This window comes from Cibotium barometz, chromosome 15 (genome assembly GCF_041138505.1).
Source record: "Cibotium barometz isolate CiBa-2024 chromosome 15, ASM4113850v1, whole genome shotgun sequence".
Lineage (NCBI taxonomy): Eukaryota > Viridiplantae > Streptophyta > Polypodiopsida > Cyatheales > Cibotiaceae > Cibotium > Cibotium barometz.
The window spans coordinates 36,657,010-36,682,650 of record NC_141060.1 but is presented as its reverse complement, the minus strand read 5'-3'; the positions used below and the strand labels follow the sequence as shown (position 1 = coordinate 36,682,650).

The 25,641-nt window shown below is 47.0% G+C and overlaps 3 protein-coding genes across 7 annotated transcripts in view; 1 reads left to right on the top strand and 2 right to left on the bottom strand.

Moving 5' to 3' along the window:
* The window catches only part of LOC147631248 (uncharacterized), a 136,118-nt gene that overhangs the window by 43,412 nt on the left and 67,065 nt on the right, over positions 1–25,641 (top strand). For 3 of the 5 annotated variants that reach the window (XM_086809596.1, XM_086809598.1, XM_086809595.1), the window contains exon 5: positions 9,750–9,818. The exons of the other annotated variants lie outside the window; for them this stretch is intronic. In XM_086809596.1, coding sequence (XP_086665722.1) covers positions 9,750–9,818 — 69 coding nt within the window. The remainder of the gene's footprint in view (positions 1–9,749; positions 9,819–25,641) is intronic. 5 annotated transcript variants of the gene reach the window in all.
* Positions 18,825–23,477, bottom strand: LOC147631253 (uncharacterized). Its single transcript, XM_086809914.1, has 2 exons — positions 22,338–23,477; positions 18,825–18,958 (listed from the first exon to the last, which is right to left on the bottom strand). The coding sequence occupies exons 1-2, from the start codon at positions 23,338–23,340 to the stop codon at positions 18,825–18,827; spliced, it is 1,137 nt and encodes a 378-aa protein (XP_086666040.1). The 5' UTR covers positions 23,341–23,477.
* Positions 23,346–24,463, bottom strand: LOC147631252 (uncharacterized). The gene has a single exon (XM_086809067.1). It carries the CDS (start codon positions 24,412–24,414, stop codon positions 23,485–23,487), a length of 930 nt encoding a protein of 309 aa, XP_086665193.1. The 5' UTR covers positions 24,415–24,463; the 3' UTR covers positions 23,346–23,484.

The following is a 25,641-nucleotide window of genomic DNA, read 5'->3' as shown; positions in this document are numbered from 1 at the left end:
CTAGTCAACAGTACCTGCAGTGCATCGACTGCATTTTCCTCTTGCTTCCGTACTGTACCTGCTTCAGTACTACTTCCGTACAGTACCAGTCGGCTGTACCTTCACAGTACAGTCAACTGTACTTGTTCATTTGGTACCACAACCTACTCAGTACAGCTGTGGTAAGCATTACAAATTTTGATTTTTGGGCATTTCTATTTTCTCTGTGAAAATCTACAGGTAGACTTTCTTGTAAAGAAGTCTATAGGTTTTTGGCAAGGTTTTGGGTGCAGTAATCTTGGGCATTTTTGGGACATTTTGGCACTGTGTAAGCCATTTTTTGCTGCTCTACTCAGTCACTGGTGCATTGAGTTGCACATTCAGAGGATTGAGAGTGCAGGTATATTTGGGTGAACTGTATTCAGTGGAGTACAGTTGCTATCAGGGTTCTTGCTATTGGGTTTTTTTGATACACAGGTACAACATTGTGCATAGGCATAATGGCAAATCAACAGCAGAGTGATGTATTCACGTATTTGTCTAAGGAAGACAAATTGGACGGCATGAACTACTCCTTGTGGAGTTTTATGCTGAAAAATGTGCTTGTGGCAAAAGGTCTTTGGGATTTTGTTAGTGGTGATGAACCACGTCCAGGTCCATTGGCTCCAGAGACTCCTCCCCAAGGGGGTGCTCGTGGACGAGGACAACAGGTACAGGCTCCAGGGCAGCCATTGCCTGTTCAAAGAACAAATGCTCAGAAGACATGGGATGCCGGGGATGCACAAGCCTTGTCACTCATTGCATTGTCAGTACAGAGGTCTATTATACCTCATATTCGTTCAGCTGGCTCTTCACAGAATGCATGGGTGACTTTGGAGCAGATGTATGCTGCTCGTAATGAGGCTCGGATCTCATTTTTGAAAAGAGAGCTAGAAAATCAGAAAATGAATGAAGGAGATGATATGTCTAGCCACTTGAACAAGCTGCAGGATTTGAGAGAGCAACTCATCAATGTGGATGAGATTATTCCTGAGACACAGCTTGTGTCCACCATCTTGCACTCTTTGCCAAGATCTTACTTGGCTTTTCATACCTCTTTGAACCTCAGCATGAGGAATGCTGTTGAACCCCTCAAGTATCAGGAACTTGTTGCTCTCTTGCTACAAGAAGAGCAAATGAGGAAGAATATGAATATGAACACAAGTGCTGAACAAGCATTTACTACAGGTCAAAAGGGGAAAGGAAAAACTCAGCCAAAGAGTTCAAATCAGAATTCAGGTGATGGTGGTTCATCTCAGGATACCAAGAAAGGTGATGGACAGCCCAAGAAGAAGGGCAAATGTCATTACTGTAAGAAGCTAGGTCACTACATCACAGAATGTAGAAAGAGGATTGCCAAAGAGAAGGCAAAGGAAGCTGGGATGTCTGTAATGATGCCTCTAAAGCTCCTCTAGAGACTGCTTCTTTTGTTGAGGACAGGGATTACTGTTTCTATACATGCAGCTATGATGCCTCTTTGTCTTCACAGGCACTCAGTATGACAGAGCATGCATGTACTTGGTATTTTGATAGTGGTGCCTCAAAGCATATCACATCTCGCAGGGATTTGTTTTGTCATGTTGGCCCTGCCCCTGTTGGCAAAACTGTTCAGTGTGCCAACAATGCTTTATATCCAGTTCGTGGCATCGGGGAGATTCAGCTCACAGCCATTGATGGCTCCATTCTCCGCCTTACAGATGCCTTATATGTACCAGGGATAAAGAAGAATTTGTTGTCCATTTCTACTTTGGCACATTGTGGTATGCAAGTCCACTTTGATGATGATAAATGCATGGTCAGAGACAAAGCTAATGCTTTTACCTTGATGCTTACTGGTACATTATGTCATGGACTTTATCAGTTGGATGCATTTCAGCCCGTGGATCAGTCTGCTTATAATGCATTCACTCTTACTCCAGCTATGGTTGATGCGGAGTTATGGCATGCTCACATGGGGCATGTAAATTTTGGTAGTCTTATGCTTATGCAGCGACATAACATGTTTACAGATCTACCTCTCATGGAGAAGCCTCTAGATCACATTTGTGAAGGATGTATTTTGGGAAAAATGCATAGGTTTTCCTTCCCACGTGATCAGGCTCTACGAGCAACTACAAAGTTGCAGCTTATACACAATGATCTTTGTGGTCCCATGCAGACGAAGTCATTAGGTGGTTGCTTCTATTTTGCAACATTTATTGATGACTTCTCTCGTAAATGCTGGGTCTATCCTTTGACACAGAAATCACAGGTATATGATGCATTTTTGGCCTTTGTAGCACTTGCTGAGACGGAGTCAGGATGCAAGGTTAAGACTCTCCGTTCTGACCGAGGGGGGGAATATATGTCACACATGTTGAATTCCTTTCTTGAGAGTAGAGGTATAAAACATCAGTATACTACTCCTTATACTCCACAGCAGAATGGGGTTGCAGAAAGGAAGAATCGGTCACTCATGGAGATGGCCAGATGTATGCTAAAGGCAAAGAGGCTACCACATATCTTTTGGGTGGAAGCTGTCATGTGTGCTTGTCATATTTTGAATCGATGTCCCACAAAGGCATTGGTTTCCATTACTCCTTTTGAGGCTTGGCATGGCCGCAAGCCTTCTGTATCACATTTTCGTATCTTTGGGTGTCTTGCATATGCACACATACCCAAAGAGTTGAGGAGGAAGTTGGATGATAAAGCCACAAAATGCATTTTTGTTGGGTATAGCCGTGAGAGCAAGGGCTACCGGTTATATGACCCACTATCCAGGAAGATATTCACTAGTCGGGATGTGATTTTTGATGAAAAATCAGAAATATCCATGGCTGGTTATGATGTAAATCAGGCTGAAAATGATGTGTTTGAAGGTCTACTACCTATGGAGTTTCATTCCACAGTTGGTGATCCAACTCATGAGGGTACAGGACAGCCAGCAAATCATGAAGGTGGTGCAGAAATTCAACAGCAAATTGAGCCAGAAGCTGAACCAAAATGGGGCAGCAGGCACCACAGGTCAGACACATACCTAGATGGTATTTGAGGACATTACAGGACAGCCATTTAGAGGGTCCTCTTGCTGGTCGTACTCGGAGGGAGACACGGACCAATGAGCATGCACACATCATGGATTTAAATCTGGTTATGGCAGCCAGTTTACAGGATGATGATGAGCCTGATTCATTTGTGGATGCACGAGACAATGTGCATTGGAACAAAGCCATGCAGGATGAGATTGATTCTATTAAAAGGAATCAAACATGGGATTTGGTTGATCTGCCCAAAGGCAAGAAAGCAATTGGTACTAAATGGGTCTATAAGTTGAAAAGACATGCAGATGGATCCATTGACAGGTACAAAGCCCGTCTAGTTGCAAAGGGCTATGCACGGAAGAAGGGCATTGATTATGAGGAGACATTTGCTCCTACATCCCGTATGTCGACACTTAGGTGTGTCATTGCATTGGCTGCACATCGTGGTTGGGTTGTTCACCAGTTGGACATAAAGACTGCATTCCTACATGGGGACCTCGAGGAGGAAGTTTATGTATATCAGCCCATGGGTTTTGCAGAACATGGTCATGAAGGGAAAGTATGCAGGCTGAAAAAGGCCTTGTATGGTTTGAAACAAGCTCCACGAGCTTGGTATGCAAAGATAGATGCTTTCCTACTCACTCAAGGATTTGTGAACAGTCCATCAGACGCCACCTTGTATGTAAAGAAAGAAGAGACAGATCTGCTGGTCATCAGTCTTTATGTAGATGATCTCTTGCTCATGGGATCAACAGTTTGTGCAGGATAACAGAGGCATTGGGTTATTGCAATCTCGGTATGTTGCTAAACTTCTGGAGAAGTTTAAATTTCAGGATTGCAAGCCTATTAGTACTTCTATGGAGCCTGGGATGAAACTGTCACTACAAGATGACAGTATTTCCTTTGATGCCACTACATATGCTCAGGCTGTTGGGTGCCTTATTTACTTGTGTACTACACGGCCAGATATTCAGTATGCAGTTTCTCAGTTGAGCAGATTCATGCACAGTCCGCGGTTGTCACATTGGCAAGCTGTGAAGCGTGTATTCCGATATTTGCAGGGTACCTTGTCTCTTGGATTGCTTTATCCTGAGGGGGGTGACATGCAGTTATACGCTTACAGTGATTCAGATTGGGCTGGTGATTTTGATACCAGACATTCCACTAGTGGAAATTGTTTCTTTCTTGGCTCTTCATGCATTTCTTGGCTAAGCAAGAAACAGACCACAGTGGCCACTTCGTCTTGTGAGGCAGAGTACAGAGCAGCCTACACTGCTACTGTTGAGTGTGTTTGGCTGCGTCGTCTCATGACTGATATGGATATTTCAGTGGAGGAGCCTACACCTATCTATACTGATAGTCAGAGTGCCATTGCTGTGGCCAGGAATCCTGTGTTTCATGCTCGCACGAAACACATTGAGATTCACTATCATTTTGTTCGGGAGAGACTCCAGGCCGGTGATATCAGTCTGATCTACTGTCCTACAGATCAGAATGTGGCAGACATCTTCACCAAGGCATTACCACGTCCGAAATTCGAAGCATTCCGCATTGCTTTGAATTTGTTTCCTTTTGGTGGATGATGTACAGTGATCACATATCACTCCAGGGGGGTTTGTTGGGTTTTATGCTGTGTATGCACCCAGAGGAGTGCTAGTGATCATCAGTAGATTACTGGGGCACTTTTTACTTCAGTTAGTGGAGGTTTTTTTCCCCAGTTTAGCTTAGTTTCACTTATAAGCAGTTTATAAGTGTTTTGGTCCACCCGGCACATTTTATGACCGGACATGTGAACACATCTTTTTAGGTCACTTATTATGTGGCTATTGTACTTCACATTTTATCATCTGAATACACAAAGAGTTGTGTTCTCTCTCTCTCTCTGCTTCCCACGCTTGTATTTGCAGCACCTCCAAACCCTAACCCTAACACCCGAAGGCCTTCATAAAAGACCCATCAAAGGGTTATGAAATACTCCTCGAACACGATACAAAGGCTTGTATAAGCTGGACAGCTATGACAAGCGTACTTATGATGCAAATACTTGCCCACACTCTTGCTATGCATGATGCAGAGCTATGGCATGCTCGTTTTGGGCATGTAAATTTTCGGAGTTTGATGCTATTGCAGAAGCATCATATGGTTGATAATATGCCACCTCTTGAGTCTCCAACAAGACATGTATGCTAGGGGTGTATTTTGGGAAAGATGCAACGAAAACCATTCCCCAAGGATGGAGCTGTTAGAGCTGAAAGTAAATTACAGCTCATACATAGTGATGTATGTGGTCCAATGCGGACATCATCCATAGGGGGGCATCTTTATTTCGTCACATTCATTGATGACTACTCTAGGTTTGCTTGGGTTTACCCCTTGAAAGCAAAAGCAGAGGTGTTTACATGCTTTGGACACTTTGTAGCAATGGCTGAAAATATGTGTGGATGTAAAGTCCAAACGAGTCCGCTCAGATAGAGGTAAAGAATACATGTCAAATGCATTCAAGGATTATATGCGTCAAAAGGGCATCAAACACCAATGTATTGTGCCTTATACACCGCAGCAGGATGGTGTAGTTGAGAGAAAAAATAGATCTCTCATGGAGATGGCAAGCGGCATGGTGAAAGCACAAAAGTTGCCTCACAATTTTTGGATGGAAGCTATAATGTGTGCAACTCACGTGTTGAACAGGTGTCCAACAAAAGCTTTGAAAACCATAACACCATTTGAGGCTTGGTATAGCCGAAAGCCAACAGTGGATTATATGCGTACATTTGGGTGTTTGGCATATGCACATGTGCCAGAACAACTCCCAACAAAGCTAGATGATAAAGCAATGAAATGCATTTTTGTGGGCTACAGCAATGAGAACAAAGGATACTGTCTTTATAATCCAACAACACGCAGGATTTTTGTCAGTAGAGATGTGGTATTTGCTGAAAATTAAGTACAGCCCATGTACAGCTTGTATAAAAGTAATGATATCGGCTGAGTGCAAAAGTCATGTAAGGCATCCAACTGTCTCTGAAGCCCTTCGGCTGAGTCTGAGAGGAGGATGATGTCATCTGCATAAAGTAGTATGGGGATCAATATGCCTGCCAGTGTGGGACCAGCCCCGCCTAATCCATCAATGAAGCTCGAGATCTTGTCAATGTAGAGGCCGAAAAGAGTGGGTGATAGAGGGCAGCCTTGTTTCACCCCAATGGTGCTGGAAATCTCCCGTGATGTACCTCCTGGGGCTCTCACTCGTCCGGTGATGGACTCATAGAGGGTGATGATGCTCCAAACAATGTCAGATGGGACTCCGATCTCCTGTTGACGGTGTAAGAGGCGGGCTCGGGGTACAGTGTCAAAAGCTTTGCGGAAATCCACAAAGCAGCAGTAAATCCTTTGGTGTCGTGCTCTACCCTCCTTGATGATGGCACGGAGGGTGAGGATGTGGGGTCAAGGGTAGAGTAGCTCCTCCGAAAGCCAGCCTGTCCTGAGGCTCTGCATCCCAGGCTCTTTGCAAATGAACTGAGCTCCGCCTCTAGCACTGATCCATAGAGCTTGGCCAATGTGTGGCCAATCATGATCATCCTGCAGTTATTAGGATCAAGTGGATCTCCAGCTTTGAGGATGGGGGTGATGGTGTTGGTGGACCAAGAGGGTGGAAATCCTTCACGAAGGGCTCTATTGAACATGTAGGCTAGTAGGGGCGCTAGGGTATCATGGGCATGCGAGATGTACTCGGCAGTGAGTCCCTCATGATCGTGGGCTCGCCCATTGCGTAGTCTACGAATGGCCTTGAGGACCATGCCCTTTGTGAAGAAGGTGGAGGTGGTGGGGCGGGGGTCTGGTGGTGGGGGTAGGGGTGGCTGATGGGGGATATGATAGAGGGAGCGTGCATAGGAGTGCCATGTGTCTGGGTAGGTGATAGGTGTGGGAGGGCGATGTTCTTGGAGTTTCGTCCATGCCTCTTCGCAGTGCGGCCCTAAGAAAAGTCGGTATAACTCATCCTCTTTCCGAGCATAGAACTCCCATTTCTTGCGTCGGGTGAGCCGTTGAGAAATCCGTTGCGCTTGGCGCTTCGTGATTTGCCCAATCTGTACCTCATGCTTAAGACGGGAGCGTGTGGCCCGACATTCGTCATCATACCAACAGTTCTGGGGCATGGAACCGCAAGGTGGCTTGGCGGTAGACCGCCGCGTGCATAGAAAGAAGTTGTGGCGGATGTGTGGAGTATGGTGGTGAGTTGTGTTGTGAGGGTGGATAGGGGGACAATAGGTTCCACATCCTGGAGTTGGCGGTAGATGTGGTTGGAGTAAACAAGGTCAAGCTTGTGATCAAAGAGGATCTGAGTGTAATGTGAGATGGGGGGTGGTGGTGGAGGGACGGGTGGTGTGCAGGTAAGAGTGAAAGAGAGGTAGGCATGGTCAACTTCAAAAGGGGGTGGCGGAATGGACCTCCTGAGCGAGGGAAGGAGGTGAGGGTGCCGGAGGAGGGCCATCGGGACATCCCGTTATAGATAACGAGACCATGTGCAGCTCCCAGCTCTAAGAAATATCTCCCGGACACTGTGACCTCCTCACGGTCCTGTGATGATCGCTGCAGACCTGTGTCATTGATGTCCAGCTCCTGTAGTTTGATAGGGTCGTCTAGATCGAGTAGTGGGACCTGCTGACTTTCCGTCCTGGCGTTGAAATCCCCTAGTAGGAGGACTTCCCCCAACTGTGAGAACTCCATGATATCCTCATATAATGGTAAATACGGTGACTGGCCATGCTGTGCGGCGTAAGGGGAGTTGCGTGGTGCAAAATAACACACAGCAATGTGGATGACTCTGTCCCTGCTAAGCTATAGCCGCACCGTCCTTCCGGACGATGCTGAGAATCTATTGGAGATGGGATCTAAAAAGGACAGCTACCCCCCCAGAGCCACGTACTCCTCCCGATGTGCGGGTCTCGCCTCGAAAAGCTGACTCCCACTCATACCCGGCTATGTATGGTAAGCCCCTCTCAGGTCTCTGATGAGTCTCCGTAAAAAAAATGACATCCCTGCCTGTGAGAATCTCGCTGAAGCCTCTTGGATTCGACCACAGCATGCTATTGTAGTTCCATACTGCCAACCCTAGGTGTTTGGTCTCATAGACCCCGTGTCCCTATTTGGGACGGCGCTCAGTGATAATGACTCTACCATCCCTGTAGATAGCCCACTTGCCTGCTCTGCGGACCTCATGAACAGTCACCATCGCCTCACGCCGGTGTGCCACCTGTGCTGGAGTGAGATCGTCTCCCATGTACACCTGTGTGCCCTTGAGGGCAGCCCCACCCGTCTAAGAAGGCCTGTCTGCTGGTGGCATCAGGGAATCTAATGATGAGGGGTCGCTCTCGTGTCATATCCTTTCGTGCCCTCCATGTGTCTGCAAAGAGGGGGGGGGGGGGGGGGGGGGGGGGCGATCCCGTCCACTCCTAGCATTTGGCAAAGTGTCATGGCATCCTCCTTTGGGGAAGCCCCCGTATCCGCACATGGAGGGCCCTATCCTTCTTGCGTTTCTCCTCTTGGAGATTCTCATGTATGATGCTCTGCGGGGGTTTGTGCTTCTTCACCACCTCCACCCAATCTTTCTTCGTGGTCTGCAGTTCTTCCCGCAGCTCATCACTCACAGCTTTCAACTGCTCCAAGTCAGTCCTTAAACCCTCCTGAATATTCAGTTCCCCTACCTCCACTGTGTCGTCCTTGACCGTAGCCTTTAGGGCTTCCATTTCTGCCCGGAGTTCCCCTATCATTGGGGCAGCTTCTGGCCTTCCTGTTTGTTGCAGCTGGGTCTCTTTTAACATCTGAATCACCTCTTCCTGGTGGTTCACTTGGGCTGTCAGTTCTTCAATCCTGTTGTTCTTTCCTTGTATCTTCTTGCAGAGGCCTTCCAACTGTTTTTCATGTTGGTTTAGGACCCTGTCCAGCACCTTCTTTTGTTCGTCCAGTAATTTCTTGGTGTTGTCCTCCACTGTCTTGATGTATGCCTCCAGCTCCTGTAGGTTCATTGTGTTATTTCCCCTAGTTGGTGCCTTGGGGGCCTGATCAAGGGCAGGTGGAAAAAGGGGGCAGTCGAAGTGCGCCTGTGTACAGCACGAAAGCAGGGGCGCAGGGCGGAACACGTAGTGAGTGGAAGTGCGCCTGTGTACAGCGCGAGCAGGTCAGCACAGCAGCGCTGCCAGCATGAGAGAGAGAGAGAGAGAGAGAGAGAGAGAGAGAGAGAGAGAGAAATGAAATGATATATTAACGTCTTTAGAAGGCCAAAATGACCTATGAGACCAAAAAGGTTACAACAATTGTTGGATCTGATACAATGTCTCTGTAAGAAAAGCTAAAAACAACTAAACAACTAACTGAAACTGAAACAACTATGAGGAAAAGTACGGTACTAGGAGCTCCTAATGGATAACATCTGGGAGGAAAACTCCAGCAACAAAGGTAAGCATCATACACATCACTATCCAAAGAGAGAGAGAGAGAGAGAGAGAGAGAGAGAGAGAGAGAGAGAGTATATCATTCTAAAGTTCCTTTGAGCCATCTGGGCTCCTGTACTAGTGAAAATACAATCAAAGAAAGCCACAAAGGGTGCATTTTCTTACATCTCTAAACAAACTTTTTATGGTTCCTTGATGACATTTTTAACTGTGACCTTTTCTGATGTTATATGTACGTGTGAACCACTGGGAAGGAATCAAGCAGGTCACATACAAGGCTCGTTTTATTCCCTTTGAAAAGTATATAATTGGTGATCGACTTTTCACAACATTGGTATGACACAGACAACCCCTACATTATGATTATTTTGGATGTAGTGAAATATTATGCTTCTCTATTTTCCCCATCTGATAAATTGCGTGTTGATTACAGCTGCTAGCACATTGTCAATAATATGGTATAATTAGAGGGAAAAAAGCCATTGAATCAATTGGGTTGCAGCAGAGAATTTTATAAGCAAAGCTTCCACAGTTGTTGGGTTGCTCACATTGCTTGAAAGGAGAGACAAGACTACATGAAACCTAAAATCACAAACTGACCATGGCCTATGTGAGCTTTTGGAGACCAGGGAGGTAGAGAGAGAAAAGCACTAACTTTTCAGATTTCCTGTCTATAATAAGATCCAAGGCCGGCTTGATTACGTTTTGTAAGATGTATTCGCCCCTTTCCGGATGTCCTATCTTTCAAGAGATGTATTTGCGCCTTTCCAGATGCCCTATCTTTCAAGAGATCCAAGGCTCCCAACTCTAGTAAGTGGTCCCCATAATGTCCTCTGTCTGGTCCAGTGTCCTCTGATGCCCGACTAGCCCCTATCTCCTCTGGATCCACAGGGTGGAGGATCTCCATGTCATCATAGTCATAGACCTCACACTGTCTGCTCTGTGTGTGGGCATTGAAGTCACCCGTAAGAAATACCTCCCGTAGTGTAGAATAATGCATAATCTCCTCTGATAGACAAGTGTATGGCGAGGCTCCTGTCTCCTCCTCCTGTGGCATGTCCTCTGTAATGACATATGAGGATCCCGATGGAGGAAAGTAACATAGGGCTATGTATATAACCCTGTTCTGTGAGAGCTGTAAGCTGATCCACATGTATCTGGCCTCTGGATCCTATGCTACCACTCTCTGTCTCCCCTGTAGCTCGCATCTGAATAGAACTGCTACTCCCCCTGACCCTCTCGAGGTACCCTGGCGTGTGGTCCTCCTGTATGCTGACTCCCACTGGAATCCCTCTACTCGAGGTAGCCCTCTCTCTGGGCTCTGATGTGTCTCTGTCAGAAGTATGATGTCTCTCCTCACCATAACATGCTCCAGTCGTCTAGGCTGCACCCATTGTGAACCATTACAGTTCCATACTGCCATGTGTAGCTCTGTGAGTGGCGTGGTCTGGGTCCCATAGGCCCCAAACCGCTAATCCATGGGCCGGCCAACCATCAATGATGACCCGACCATCTCGATAGAAGGCCTTCTTGCCTTCTCTCCTCGCGTGTAAGACTCGTGGCATGCAGGCTCTCCTATGCTCTAGCTGCATCCTCGTGAGATCATCATCCAAGAAAATAGGAGCTCCCTCCAAGCCTCGTAGTATGACCTCTTCCTCATGAAGATGGTGCGTGCCTCCACATCCCGAAACTGTATGATGAGATATTAAGCGTCTACTAAAGACCCAATGGGTCTATGAGACCAAAGTGGTACAATAATGTCCATGGCATATCTCATCATGGAATGGAAAATAAAACAGAATGAAAACATAAATATAGCTATCTCACTGGAGTGATAAAAAACTGTCCATGGAAACTCGTCATGGAATACTAAGAACATAAAAACATGGGAGCAACATCAGCTCCGAGTAGATGGTATACCACTCTCCAAAATGTCAAGCATGGGGTTGATGAGTATGGCCGAGAGGTCTCCCTCAGCTATGTCTAGTGGAAAGAATGAAACGATATATTAACGTCTACGAGGCCAGATTGGCCTGAGGGGGGAAAGAATGAAATGATATATTAATGTCTACGGAAGGCCAGATTGGCCTATGGGGGAAAGAATGAAATGATATATTATCGTCTACGGAAGGCCATATTGGTCTATGAGACAAATATGTATACAACAAGTCCTTGTCTTGAGTATCATGGAAAGAAAAACTGAAATGAAAAGCTAATCCTAGTCCTATGGAGGTCACTATGAATTCACTGTCTAGCATGCTATAGAGGTACAATCATGATAGGTGGTATACTACTAATTCCACCCAGTGGAGATGATGGGTGTAGTACATCATACATTGGGCATGGGGCGAGGAGGACTCTCACATCTGTTGTGCCCTAGTGTAGCCTCTGGACTCTCGTCTATAGCTCTGCGGTATCGTGCCTGGATCTGGGCAGACTGGGACTGATGGAGTAGTGGTGGTCTACGTCCGGGTATTCGTAGTCTCCTAGCAGCTCTGATCTCGGAGGCACTTTGTAGTGTGAGCCCTTGTCGGGAGAGGTAGATGATACAAAGGGAAGGGGATGTGGCTTGCTGATAGGCCTGAAGAAGCTGGTGATCTATATCTGGCTTTGCACTTGTAGAAGCCTCTCTATATGTCAGTGTAGCTCAAGGAGGAAAAGGTCTAAGCATTCTGATCAGGATTCTCCATCACCCGGCTAAGTGGGCGAAAACCCTCTCTGAACAAGCAGTGGTATCTCCCTCTGATCTCATAATATATGTGGTATCTGCATATGTAACGCTCCTCTGTCTCTGCCTCTTTTTGGCATAATCTGCATACCTTGTCCTCTCTAGGGGTCGGTGCTGCTCTCACTGCCTCAATCTCCAGAGTGAGAGGAAACACTGATTTGACCAAGTCACCCTCATAGCGTGAGACGTGTGTACATCCATATAGCCTGGGCGTCTGACAAATCCATCCTCTGTGAATCTAAGGAAATGATCTCTGTAGTACTGCATCTTGGTGGGAAGGGGACCTGACCAAGTCTCCCTGGTGTGCAGTTGGATCAAATCCTGTCTTAGAACTCTATTCCTCTCCTCTCGGGAGAGTGTAAAGTATGGGGAGTCATCATCATACTGGAAGGGTGGTAATCTATCCATGTGCTGAGAACCACTCATCTACTGCAGCATACCATGATGGGTGATGGCCCTTTGTGGAAATACTCTTTGAGGACTCCTTGGCCAAGCGGGGTAGTCTTTCTTGACCCATCCCTTTGATGCGTTTGATGCATGCTATGGTCTGAAAATCTGATGTAGGCTATGGTCTGAAATAAAGCCTCTACCATCATGGGGGGCACTGCAAGCTCTGCTCTGAGGATCTCATGTGGTAGTCATGGTGTGCTGCGAATCATCCTAGAGATCATGAGGATCTGCGGTCTCTCCATTTGACGCCAATCATATGTGGAGAGGTTAGGGGCCCATATTGGTGCTGCATACATCATAGCTGAGGAGAGAGTCCAGAGGCTACACCAGGGCACAACAATTGTGAGAGTCCTCGTCGCCCCATGCCCCATGTATGATGTACTACACCCCACCATCTCCACTGGGTGGAATAAGTAGTATACTGCCTATCATGATTGTAGATCTATAGCATGCTAGACAGTGACTGCATAGTGAGTTGCATATGACTAGGATTAGCTTTTCATTTCAGTTTTTATTTTCATGACAGGACATGGACGTGTTGCATACATGAGAGAAATGAAATGAAATGAAATGTTATATTAACGTCTTCAAAAGGCCATAATGACCTATGAGACCAAAAGTTACATCATGGTTGATGGGGAGAAACCTGTCAATTAGGGTTTAGAGTTCATTCATGGGAGACATACACAGAGAAGCAAGGGAGAGAGAGAGAGAGAGTTGTGGGGATAAGTCAACTCATGAAAAGCATGAGTGTGTGACTCCCCTATCACACATGTATATTGCACTAGTACACATAGTGCACTTAGTACATTAAAAGTACTAAGTGTACTATGTACTATAACTTATGGGCTTGTACACACTATAAGGGTGGGCATAACGCCTTTACCCCAACAACCTCCCACTTAAAGGCAAAGTGCCCTTAAGTAAAGGAAAAGAAAAAATCAGCATGTACATGATAATATACAAGGCCATATCAAGGCTGAAAATGGCCTCATCCAATGCCCATCAAGTGTCTGCAATGAGCAAACCGCTCCGGAGGCAAACTCTTCGTCAACAGATCAGCCGGGTTGTCATCCGTATGAATCTTAACAAGCTGAATTTGCTTGTTCTCTATCACCTCTCTGATGAAGTGATACTTCACATCCACATGCTTCGTCTTTGCATGAAAAACAGGGTTCTTTGCCAACTGAATGGCACTCTGACTGTCACAATGCAACAATGGAATATCCCCTGTATAGCCCAAATCAACCACTAACCGAGATAGCCATAATGCCTCCTTGCAAGCCTCTGTGGCTGCAATATACTCGGCCTCTGTAGTAGATAAGGCAGTGCACTTCTGCATCCTGGATATCCATGACACAGCACCTCCTGTGAATGTAAATACATAACCGGTAGTAGACTTCCGGTTATCTGGATGACCGGCATAATCCGAATCCGTGTAACCATGCACTAATGCATCCTGTTTGCCAAAGCAAATGCACATATCCTGTGTGCCCTTCAGGTATCTCATGACACCTTTCACTGCTTCCCAATGCTTCTTGCCAGGGTTGGCCATGTATCTAGAAACCACTCCCACTGCAAATGCAATGTCCGGCCTAGTAGCAACCATGGCATACATGAGACTGCCACAAGCTGAAGCATACGGAATCTTGGCCATATCAGCCCTGTCTCTATCTGACTGTGGGCTGTCCATAGCACTGAGTTTCACATATGGAGGCAAAGGAGTACTAGCTTTCTTCCCCCCGTCCATATTGAACCTCTGCAAGACTTTGCCAATGTATTCCTTCTGAGACAAATACAACACATGCTGATTTCTGTCCCGAAGTATCCGCATACCCAAGATGTGATTAGCATCACCCAAATCCTTCATATCAAAGGTTTCATGCAGCCTCTTCTTCAAGGCATCTATCTCTTTACGAGATTTCCCGGCAATCAACATATCATCAACATACAAAATGAGAATCAAGAGACTGCCATCCAAAGCTTTCTTGGTGTACAAGCAGTGATCTATGTCACTTCTCCTGAATTTCTGTGATTTCATGAATGTATCAAATTTATGATACCATTCTCTTGGTGCCTGTTTGAGCCCATAAAGACTCTTTTTCAGCTTGCATACAAGCTTCTCCTTTCCACTCACTGCATAACCCTCTGGCTGCTGCATATATATCTCCTCATGGAGATCACCGTGAAGAAAAGCAGTCTTCACATCCATCTGAATCAAGTCCAGATCATCATGCGCAACCAAAGCCAACACAGCTCTAAGTGTGGTCATTTTGACCACTGGAGAGAAGATCTCCTCAAAGTCCACACCATATTCCTGCTTAAAGCCCTTAGCCACTAACCTGGCTTTGTATCTTGGCTTAGCATCTGATGCAACTTTGAGCCTGTATACCCACTTGCATGGCAAAACCTTCTTGCCTGCAGGCAAAGACACCAATTTCCATGTTCCATTTTTATGCAGAGAATCCATCTCTGACTTCATGGCACGCTCCCATAGAGCTTTGTCTGCCCTCTGTAAAGCCTCTTTGTAACATGAGGGCTCCCCACAGTCAGTAAGCATCAAATAGTCAACCCCTGGAATAAACCTGTCAGGGACTCTGGAGGGTCTAGTGGACCTCCGTACCCAATGACCATCATTTGCAGGTTGCTGTCCAGCCTGCATATCACCCATTGGTGGCTCCTGTTCCATGCCATAAGGCTGAAAAATCATGCCCGGTATCTCCTCCAACTGTGGTATATCCATAGGGATATCTTCTGCCATCTCTGGCTGTCCATTTGGACCATTTTCAGCACCATTTAAGGGCTGGTTTTCCTGCTGTAATGGCTGATTTACAGCCCTTTGTTGTTGTCCATGATGTCCATCATCATCAAAGATGACTCTGCCAGGCTCCTGTTGCCTTGCAGGCTCCTTATACATGCATGTTTCATCAAAAATGACATCATTGCTGCGTATGATCTTTCTATTTATGGGATCCCAAAGTCTATACCCCATTTCACCTTTGTCACCATATCCTAGGAATATGCATTTATGAGACTTAGGATCAAGTTTGGTGCGCATTTCCCTGCGTATGTGCACGTACGCAACGCAACCAAACACTCTCAAGTGCTTGTATGACGGAGGCTTCCCTGTCCATACTTCTTCTGGCACTTTCCCACCAAGCCTCGTGTTAGGTGACCTATTTATAAGGTGAACGGCTGTCATAACAGCTTCAGCCCAAAAACCATGAGGTAATGCAGCATGTGACAACATAGAACGGACCTTCTCCTGTATGGTCCTGTTCATCCTCTCTGCTGTCCCGTTTTGTGGAGGATCATAAGGAGTAGAGAGCTCCCTCTTGATGCCTTTAGCATCACAAAAGTCCTGAAACTGTTTGGACATGTACTCTCCACCATTGTCGGAACGCAAAGCCTTCAGTGTTTTGCCAGTTTGATTCTCAACATGAGCAACAAACTTCTGAAACACTGAGAATGTATCACTCTTCAAACGAAGAGGATAAACCCACACCTTGCGTGTGGCATCATCAATGAAAGACACAAAGTATTTTGCCCCTCCCAAAGAAAGCTGAGGCATCTCACATACATCTGTATGCACAAGCTCTAACTGAGCATCTTTCTGTCCAAGAGCTTTCTTGTGGGGGCACTGTAGTTGCCTACCATATATACAATGCTCACAAAACTGAAAACTTGAAAACTTTAGAGAAGGCAAGTAACCCAAACGAGACAATTGCTCCATTCCCTTGACACTCATGTGTCCCAACCGGCTATGCCACATAGAAATTTCCGGCAGCTCGGTTGCATTTACATTAGCATGGTGACAAACACCTGCATGCATGAAATAAAGAGTGTCCACCTTAGAGCCTCTGGCAACAACCAGTGAGCCCTTACTAATCTTCCACTTTCCACTACCAAATGTGGTAACATAATCAGCATCATCAAGCTGTCCAGTAGAAAGCAGATTCTTCTTGATCTCAGGCACATGCCTGACATCATGGAGCATAAGCTGTGAGCCATCTGAAAATACAAGCCTCACATCACCTCTGCCAAGAATTTTGCATGCATGGTTATCACCCAAATAAACCACTCCTTCATTGCCAGCAGTATACCTGACAAACAAGTCTCTGCAACCTGTGACATGAAAGGAGGCACCTGAATCAATGATCCATGAGTGCATACCATGACCACCTGTAAGAAGTGAATGGGCATCAAGTGAAGAAGTAAATAGGACCTCATCCTCACTGCCACCTGCATGTGACACATTGATTTCTTCAATCTTGACTCCACTTTTGCCCTTTGGCTTTACATCTTTGGCTTCATCCTTCTCTTTGTCTTTGCCTTTTCCCTTTTCTTTTTGATCATTTTTCCATTTGTAGCATTGCTTTTTAATGTGTCCCTTCTTGCCACAATAATGGCATTCCAAATCCTTTTTGGAGCGAGACTTGCTCCTTCCCCTTTCTTGGCTTTTTCCCCTTTGCTGGGATCTCCCACGTGCATTCATTGCATTGGACTTTCCCACAGAGTTGTTTTTCCTGTTCATCTCTTCTTGAAGAAGAGCACCCTCAACATCTGCATATGACAGCATAGCATGCGAATTGCTAGTGGCTGTCCTGAATGTGTCCCAACTCTCTGGCAAAGTGCATAACAAAAAAGTGGCTTTGAACTCATCGTCCATTGCCAACTTTTGATTGATAACCTGGCTGACAATACCATTAAACTCATTGAGATGGGCTGTCATAGAAGCCCCTTCCTTCATCTGAAGACCTATGAGTTTCTTCAACCAATACACTTTGCTTGAGGCACTTTGTTGGGCATACAAGTCCTGCAATCTCTGCCACATTCCCCAAGCTGTCTTCTCTTCACGAATGCTGAAAAGTAATGAGTCTGACACAGACAACATGATAGTAGATCTTGCCAGCTCATCCATATCTTCCCACTCTTCAGCTGTAAGAGAAGCGGGCATCACACCCCTTTCTTTGATAGGCTTGTGCTGCTTTTTCTGAAGCAACACATTGTAGCACTGGGTTTGCCAAATGTCATAATTCTGCGAGCCTTCAAGCTTCTTGATGTGAAGCAATGAAGAGCTCTCACCTGTGGTTGCCATAGCAAAATGCAACCTGTAATGCCTGACTCCCTGCAAATGTGCAAACACTGCACCCAAAGATGTGCAAACACTGCACCCAAAGCACACAAAGTGCTTACAAATGTTCTCCCAAGCTTTATCTCCCACTTTTTGTGATGAAAACACCAAAATCTGGTTGCTGCAGATTTTGGACAGCACCTTAAATGTCCTCTTTTGCCCTTCCAAAGTACTGTACAGCAGTACTAAGCGCTCTCCAATGATGTACCAAACCTGTACCGGCAATTTCAGCAGCTGAATTTGAACCTTTTGATCACTCAAAAAAGTGTACAGCCATGCCAAAACATGCACAAAGCTGTGCCAAATCTGTACCAGCAGGTACAATAGCAATAAATGCTCTCCTGGCTGTCCAAATGAGTGAAAATCAGACTTTTACAGTCCTGTACACTGCATACAACAGTCCCGAACAGAAATTGGGCAAAAGCCCCTTGACTGCAAGCTGATTTCTGAAGATTCAAGGCATAAATGTCTTGCCTGCTGCTTTGCCAAGCTCAACGAGTATGAAAACTTGAAAAGCCCCTTGATTTGAGATCAATTTCTGATCATGCATGGTACATTGGCGCACATGAAGGCATCCAGAGTGTTCACGATGCTTCCCCCTGGCCACATATACATCAAAATACATGAAAGCCCCTTGATTTACAGGCACATTGAGTGCTTGTAAGGCATCAGCACATTAACCACAGCATCAAATGCGATCGCCTGCATGCAAATCGACCAAATCGGCACAAAAGCCCCTTGATTTGCACTGCGATTTGCTGCAATTTTGCCCAAATGTGCGATTTTTCACATCATACAGCATGTATGAGTGCTTAATTGCACAATTACATCAAAAGCCCCAAATTTTGACAGTCAAACTTGGTCAAAATTGACCCAAAATTGTCAAATATGCATGGACAGTGTTACCACAAGACATATGCATCACCAATTGTCCAATTACATGAGAAGCCCCAAATTGCCACTGCAATGAGCTTCGATTGATGGTCAATTACCCAAAATTGGACTCAATTGATGCAATAATGCTTCAATTAACACCTTAATGCCTGCAATTGTGACTGTCCGGTGCCAATACATGAAAAGCCCCAAAATTTCGGCTTCAATGTCTGCAAATTGGCTTTAATTGACAAAAGTCCCAATTGTTTTCCACCATTACCTGCGTAATCTGCACAATTGCATGGAAAACAAGAAAAAGCCCCAGAAAATGAAGCAAAATACCTCTTGAAATTTGCTGGCTGTGTGTCTGCAGATCTGATAAAGGGAGGCACTCCGGGAGCCCGTGGGCCTGCTGGGCAGCCACGTGGGCTGGCTGCGTGGGCTGGCTGGGCAGCCCTGTGGGCTGCGTGGGCAGCCTGGGCAGCCCCCTTGAGCTGCCTGGGCAGCCTTCTTGGCTGCAACAGCAGGGCGACCAGCAAAAGGAAGGCGGCCAGCTGCAAAAGTGAGGCGACCAGCAGAAAGGGGGGCGACCAGCAGAGGAGAAGAGGGAGGGGAGCACCGGCGACCAAGCTCTTGCAGTTCTTCGCGACAGAGGTCGTCCCCAAGCTTTCTTCGCTACAGAATTGGAGTTCTTCGCGACAAAAGTAGTCCCCAAGGTCGAGGGACCAGGCTCTGATACCAGTTGATGGGGAGAAACCTGTCAATTAGGGTTTAGAGTTCATTCATGGGAGACATACACAGAGAAGCAAGGGAGAGAGAGAGAGAGAGTTGTGGGGATAAGTCAACTCATGAAAAGCATGAGTGTGTGACTCCCCTATCACACATGTATATTGCACTAGTACACATAGTGCACTTAGTACATTAAAAGTACTAAGTGTACTATGTACTATAACTTATGGGCTTGTACACACTATAAGGGTGGGCATAACGCCTTTACCCCAACAATGGTGGATCTGATACAATGTCTGGATAAAAAAACCCAGAAAATGAAAAATAAAGATGATACTACTGGCACCTAGAAAATGAAACTGGAACTGGAAGGTACACTATGGAGGTACCTCCATCTCATAATATGTGCCGCATCGGACACTGGCGGATCTCCTCAATATCCTCTGTGGTCAGCACCCTGACTGGGTGTCTCGCATGCCTCGCAAGAATAATCCGAATCTGCCGCTGCAACCTCCGTCTATGCTGGGATGCCCTCCTCCGTGGTCGTGGGCGTCTGGACCACCCAAGCTCAATCGCACGATCAATCAGTGTACCCCTGGTGTGGGCGGTATCCATGTCCTGCTGCTGCTGTGGTCCATCTGGCGCAGTGATGGCCGGACTAAAGAAGTCTGTAATGTGCCTCTGAGTCTGGCTCTCTGTGCGCCTAAGCAGGCTATCTCTATGTCTCCGCAGCTCAAGCAAGAACAATCCCAAACACCTCTGGTCCTGGTACCCCATGACTCTGGAAAGTGGTCCAAAACCCTCTCTGAATAAACAGTGGAAACGACCACGTATCTCATAGTATGCAGTACAATGGCATATATAATGCAGCTCTGTCTCTGGCTCCCCATGGCATACTCGGCATATCCTGGCCTCAGCTGGTATACCTCTATATCGGCCAATCTCAATCTCAAGCTGGTGTGAGGATGTGCGAATCTGACCAATAGCACATCGTACTGCATGAGACAAGTGTACATCCATGTAACTGGGTCTGATCACAAAACCATCTGCTGTGAGCTGAAGAAAATGTTCTCTGTAGAAAGCCATCTTCGTGCCCAGCTCCTCAGTCGGCTGTATCCATGTCCTCCTAATGTCCAGCTGAACTAAATCCTGACGGATGAGTCTGGTAATCTCTGTCCGTGTAAGAGTGAGAGAGGGTGCCTCCAGAGAATACTGGAAGGGAGGCAATCTGTCCATGCTAAAACCATGTGCCTGGAACCAAGATGTCATCTGTCCATACCAACAAGCCGTGTCTCCCTGTAAAGCTAACTGTCGGGAGGACTCCAGGGCGAGGCGTGCATATCTGTCTCGGGGGAGATCCCACAAGCCATGTATGTAGGAGACTGATCTCGTAAGAGCCTCAATCACCAGAGGGGCAGCCGCCAGCTCTGCTCGAATAATCTCATGAGGTACCACAGCCTTGGCTCTAATAAGCCTAGCAATCATAGATACCAAAGGCCTCTCCATACCTCTCCACCCGCCTGCGCTGTGATGGCCCACTGAAGGTCCCCATATCTGCACTCCATAAAGCATAGCTGATGTCACTAGAGTGTCAAAAAGCTAGAGTTTTGTTCGAGGTTCCTGAAACTGAACCTGCGAACACATCCTCTCCAAACCACCCAGGGCTGCATGTGCTCTAGTCAATCTAGTCTCTGCTGCTCTCCTCATCGAAAACACTGGCCCACTGAATACTACCCCAAGATATGTATATGCATCTGTATACTCCACAATCTCCTGCCCATATGTAAATGTGGGAGCTGATCGCCTAACCCACTGTGGCGTGGTGTTAAACACCATAACCTTGGTTTTGCCAAGGTTGACAGACAATCCACTATCATGTGCAAACTCATGTAAAGCATCCAGATGACGCTGCATACCCTCAGGAGAGTCAGAGATCAACACAATATCATCAGCATATAACAATAGTGGGATCCATGTACCTGCTAGCTGGGCTCCTCTGTCCCCCAATCTCTCAATGTAGTCAGAAGCCTCATCCACATACATACCAAACAGTGAAGGAGATAACGGGCAACCTTGCTTCACTCCTATAGTGGAGTGAACCAAAGTAGAGACCCCCTCTGGGGTGCGTACCTGTCCTGCAACTGATCTGTATAAAGCCATAATTCCCCATATGAGCTCTGTGGGTACCCCCATCTCCTGTAATCGCCTCATCAATCTGGCTCTGGGCACTGTATCAAATGCTTTGCGGAAGTCCACAAAGCTACAATAAATCCGTCGCCCATGCGACCTGCCCTCCTCAATAATGGCCCGGAGAGTCAAGATGTGGTCAAGAGTAGAGAAACCTCTCCTGAACCCTGCCTGTCCCTCTGCTCGAATGCCAGCTCTCTCTGCCCATCTACTCAACTGCTGCTCAAGAATGGATGCATACAATCGTGCTAGTGTGTGACCAATCATAATAGTGCGATAATTCCCTGGCTGCATAGGGTCCCCTGACTTGAAGATAGGCACGATGGTGGACCTACTCCAAGTCTCGGGTAAGCCTTCGCACATAGCACGATTGAACATCACTGCTAGAAGCTCTGCCAGCATGTCTCTCGCATGAATAAAGTGCTCAGCAACCAATCCATCGTGATCATATGCTCTCCCAGTCTTCATCCTATCAATGGCCTTCCTTACCATCTCTGCGGTAAAGAAAGTACATGTCTGTGGGCATGGTGCTGGCGGGTCAGAAAAAGGTGTCTGTCCAGGAACTGTATATAGAGATGCTGCATAACTACCCCAGACCTCTGTAGAAGTGATGGCCAAAGCAGGGGAGGACTCATGAAACAGACGCCAAGCCTCCCTCGAATCCTGGCTCAAGAACAGCTGGTATAATTCCTGCTCTAGCTGAGCAAGGAAGGCCCGCTTCTTCCTTCGCACAAGGCGTCGGAAGGCAATACGTGACTGTCGGTAAGTAGTGACTCCCAAAGCAACCTCCCGCTGCAGTCGGGCTCTGGTCTCCTCATCATACCAGCTGTTCTGGGGCATATATCTAGAATGCTGTCTCTGTCCAGGCTGAGTATGTGGATATGCCTCTCTCGCTGCATCATGTAAAGTCTCTGTCAGTATATGGGTCAACTCCTCCAAAGGTCTCCCTGGCTCCTCTGTGTGCAGACGTCTATAAATCCCATCTGTGTAGACAGCATCAGTCTCTGAGGTAAAAGTATATCGAGTGTGATCTGCCCCTCGTGTCCTCTGAGCTGTGGTAAAGTGAAAAGAGATAGTCAATGTCAACAATGCATGATCCACTACTACCCCAATGGGCCGAGATCCAACTGTGAAGTCCTCAATGCATGAAACAAAGCTGGGCATAGCCATAACATAATCCACTGTGCTAGCACCATGTCTATGTGGAAAGCACGTAAATCCAGCTGCTGACGGAAACCTCTGCAAGCCATTAAGTATGGCCAACCCATGCGCAGTCCCCATATCTACCAAATATCTCCCATACTCTGTGCACTCCACATCCTGTGAGCTTCTGTCTAATCCCATATCCAGAGTGTCCAACTCTCTCAGCATCTCCTCCGAGGTATCATAAAAGGCTGTCTGGCGGTTGCCCGTCCGGGCATTAAAGTCCCCTAGCAGGATGATGTCTCCATCCCTAGAGAACTCCCATATGTCATCATCTAGCACAGAGAAAGGAGACTGCCCTCTAGGTGCTGCATATGTCGATGTACTAGGAGCAAAATAGCATATGGCAATATACAGGAATCTGCCTGTGTCGGCCCTCAGTCTCACCCACATATATCTGGCCTGATCATCTCTCCGAACTATGTGTATAAGCGGTTGCAGCTCCTCCCTGAAAAGAACTGCCACCCCTCCTGATCCTCTACTACTGTGTACCGATCTCGTCCCTACTCTGCAAGCTGTCTCCCATCTGTATCCTGTCACCTGTGGCATCATCTGACCAGGGGCCTGGTGAGTCTCCGAGTAGAAGACTATATCTCTATCTGTAAAGCTGTCCTCAAAGGCACCTACATCAAGTCTGAGGGATCCATTGCAGTTCCAGGCTGCCAGCTTTAATTTGGTCCCATAGGTCTCGCACCGTCATGTAGAGCGTCGCTCCACGATGACCACCCTCCCTTCTCTATAAAATGCTATCTTACCCTTTTCTCTTGCTGCTCTAATCTCTGGCATGACTTCCTTCATATGTGCAAGCTGTGAAAGAGTAAGATCATCACCAAGAAAAATGCCTGTATTCTTTAAAGTGGGTCGTCTTTTCAAGAACTCCTTCTTCGCCTCAATAGAAGGGAAGCGAAGTATGAGAGCTCTTTCCTTTGATGTTTCCCCGTTGCCTCCGCTTTTTTTGCCCACTCTCCAGGCTTTTGCGTGTGTCGGACTGTCAATCCCCATCAACACCATAAGCTCTTTCACCTCCTCTTCAACTTTATCCCCGTCTTTAAGGCCGGTAATCCTCACATGCAAAGCACGTGTACGTCTTCGTTGTTCCTCTTCCAAAGTCATATTAATGATTGTAGGTGTAGGGGTTGTTATCTCCTTACCTTTACCCTTCTTGGCGACCTCTATCCACTTCTCCGCTTCATCCATCTTCTTTTGCGTCTTGGTGATGACTTCCACCCATGAGGAAGTCTTTGCTTCCTGTTGCTTCTCTTCTTCCTTAATTGCCCGTACTTGTTCCTTGATAACCTTGAGCTCTTCTATCATGGATGGCTGAATTTCACCTTCTTCAAGTCCACCATTTGCCTTGGCCTCTGCAAGCTCCCTCTGAAGAGCTGAGATTACACCTTTGAGCGTGTTGACTTCCCCGTGAAGGTCTTTGACTTCCGCTATGAGGTCCTCCTTCTCCTCTTTCCACCGCTTACCCTCATTGAATACCATTTGGAGAAAGTTTGCTTTCTCCTTCCACCATCCCTCCATCTCTGCCTTCCATTCCTTCATTTCCTTTTCCACATTTGTTATCCTCTTGTTTGTGACCATAAAGGTCGCCTTCGTCGGGTTGCGCAAGGGTGAAGCCATGGAAGAAGTGAGAGAGAGAGAGTTATGCTGCTGCCTTGGGGGCCTGAGCAAGGGTGCGTGGGAAAGGGCGGCGCAAGGCACACAGCCTAACGGAGAGCAAGGGTGGCCATTGCCAGCAGACCTGTGCGGCGTACAGCGAACAGGTCAGCAGGCGGGGGAAGCGAGCAGGGCGGCGGCGGCGGCGGCGTACAGCGAACAGGGCAGCGGTGGGCAGAGGCACAGGCGAAATGGCGGGGAGGGAGAGGTGGGCAAAGGCACAGGCGAAATGGCGGGGAGGGGGGAAGCGAGCAGGGTGGCGGCGGCGGCGGCGTACAGCGAACAGGGAGAGAGAGATGCGAGCGAAACAGGCGGGCAGGCGAAATGGCGGGGAGGGGGGAAGAGAGCAGGGTGGCAGCGGCGGCGGCGTACAGCGAACAGGGAGAGAGAGAGAGATGTTATGAAATGAAATGAAATGTTATATTAACATCTTCAAAAGGCCAAAGTGACCTATGAGACCAAAGTTACAACCATGAGACATCTGATACACTGTCTGGAAAAGAAAAGAAAGAACTGTAAGTATCTAGCCCTACAATACATCAGTAGGGAGCATCCGGAAGCACTAACTAGGGAGAGTGGGAAGCTAATGCTACTAGTCAAAATGGGGTACATGAGTACATGGATACATGAATACATGAATACATGAATATGGGGGAGTACAAAAGTGACAGTGAGTACAACAGTATATGGCTGGAGTGGTAATCATCCTAGGAGCTCTAGCATGGGTCTTTGCCGGATGGCCTGGATATCTGCCATAGTGAGATGCCTGGTCGGATGAGCCCGATGCCTCGCAACGATGCTCTGAGTCCTCCGGTGTAGGCACCGTCTCCGATGTGAGGATCCGCGAGCCCTCGGGCGTTTGGATCTGCCCAACTGGATAGCTCTCTCAACTAGAGTCCCATGGGGTGCCCACTGCTGGGCTGTCGGTTGTGTCTCCTCCCGGGTAGTCCCTCTAAAGAAGTCAGTAATTTGTCTCTGTGTGGACTCCCTGCCAGTTAGGCGTCTGCTCCTGATAATGGACTCTCTGAGCTTGCGGATCTCCAGGAGATAAAAACCCAAGCATTGCTGATCACAATAGTCCATGACTCTAGCTAGTGGTCCAAATCCCTCTCTGAAAAGGCAATGGTAGCGCCCTCGAATCTCATAATATGCTGTAGTGCTCCTCCGTCTCTGGCTCTATCCAACAAATCT

Bases quoted from the DNA above. Each gene is read 5' to 3' on its own strand.
- LOC147631253 (XM_086809914.1), bottom strand. From the start codon at position 23,340: ATGATGCCACAGGTGACAGGATACAGATGGGAGACAGCTTGCAGAGTA. The intron at 18,959-22,337 runs GTATTGCCTTCC...GCAATTGTGCAG, and splicing joins CACTACTTACCGACAGTCAC to ATTACGCAGGTAATGGTGGA.
- LOC147631252 (XM_086809067.1), bottom strand. From the start codon at position 24,414: ATGGCTTCACCCTTGCGCAACCCGACGAAGGCGACCTTTATGGTCACA.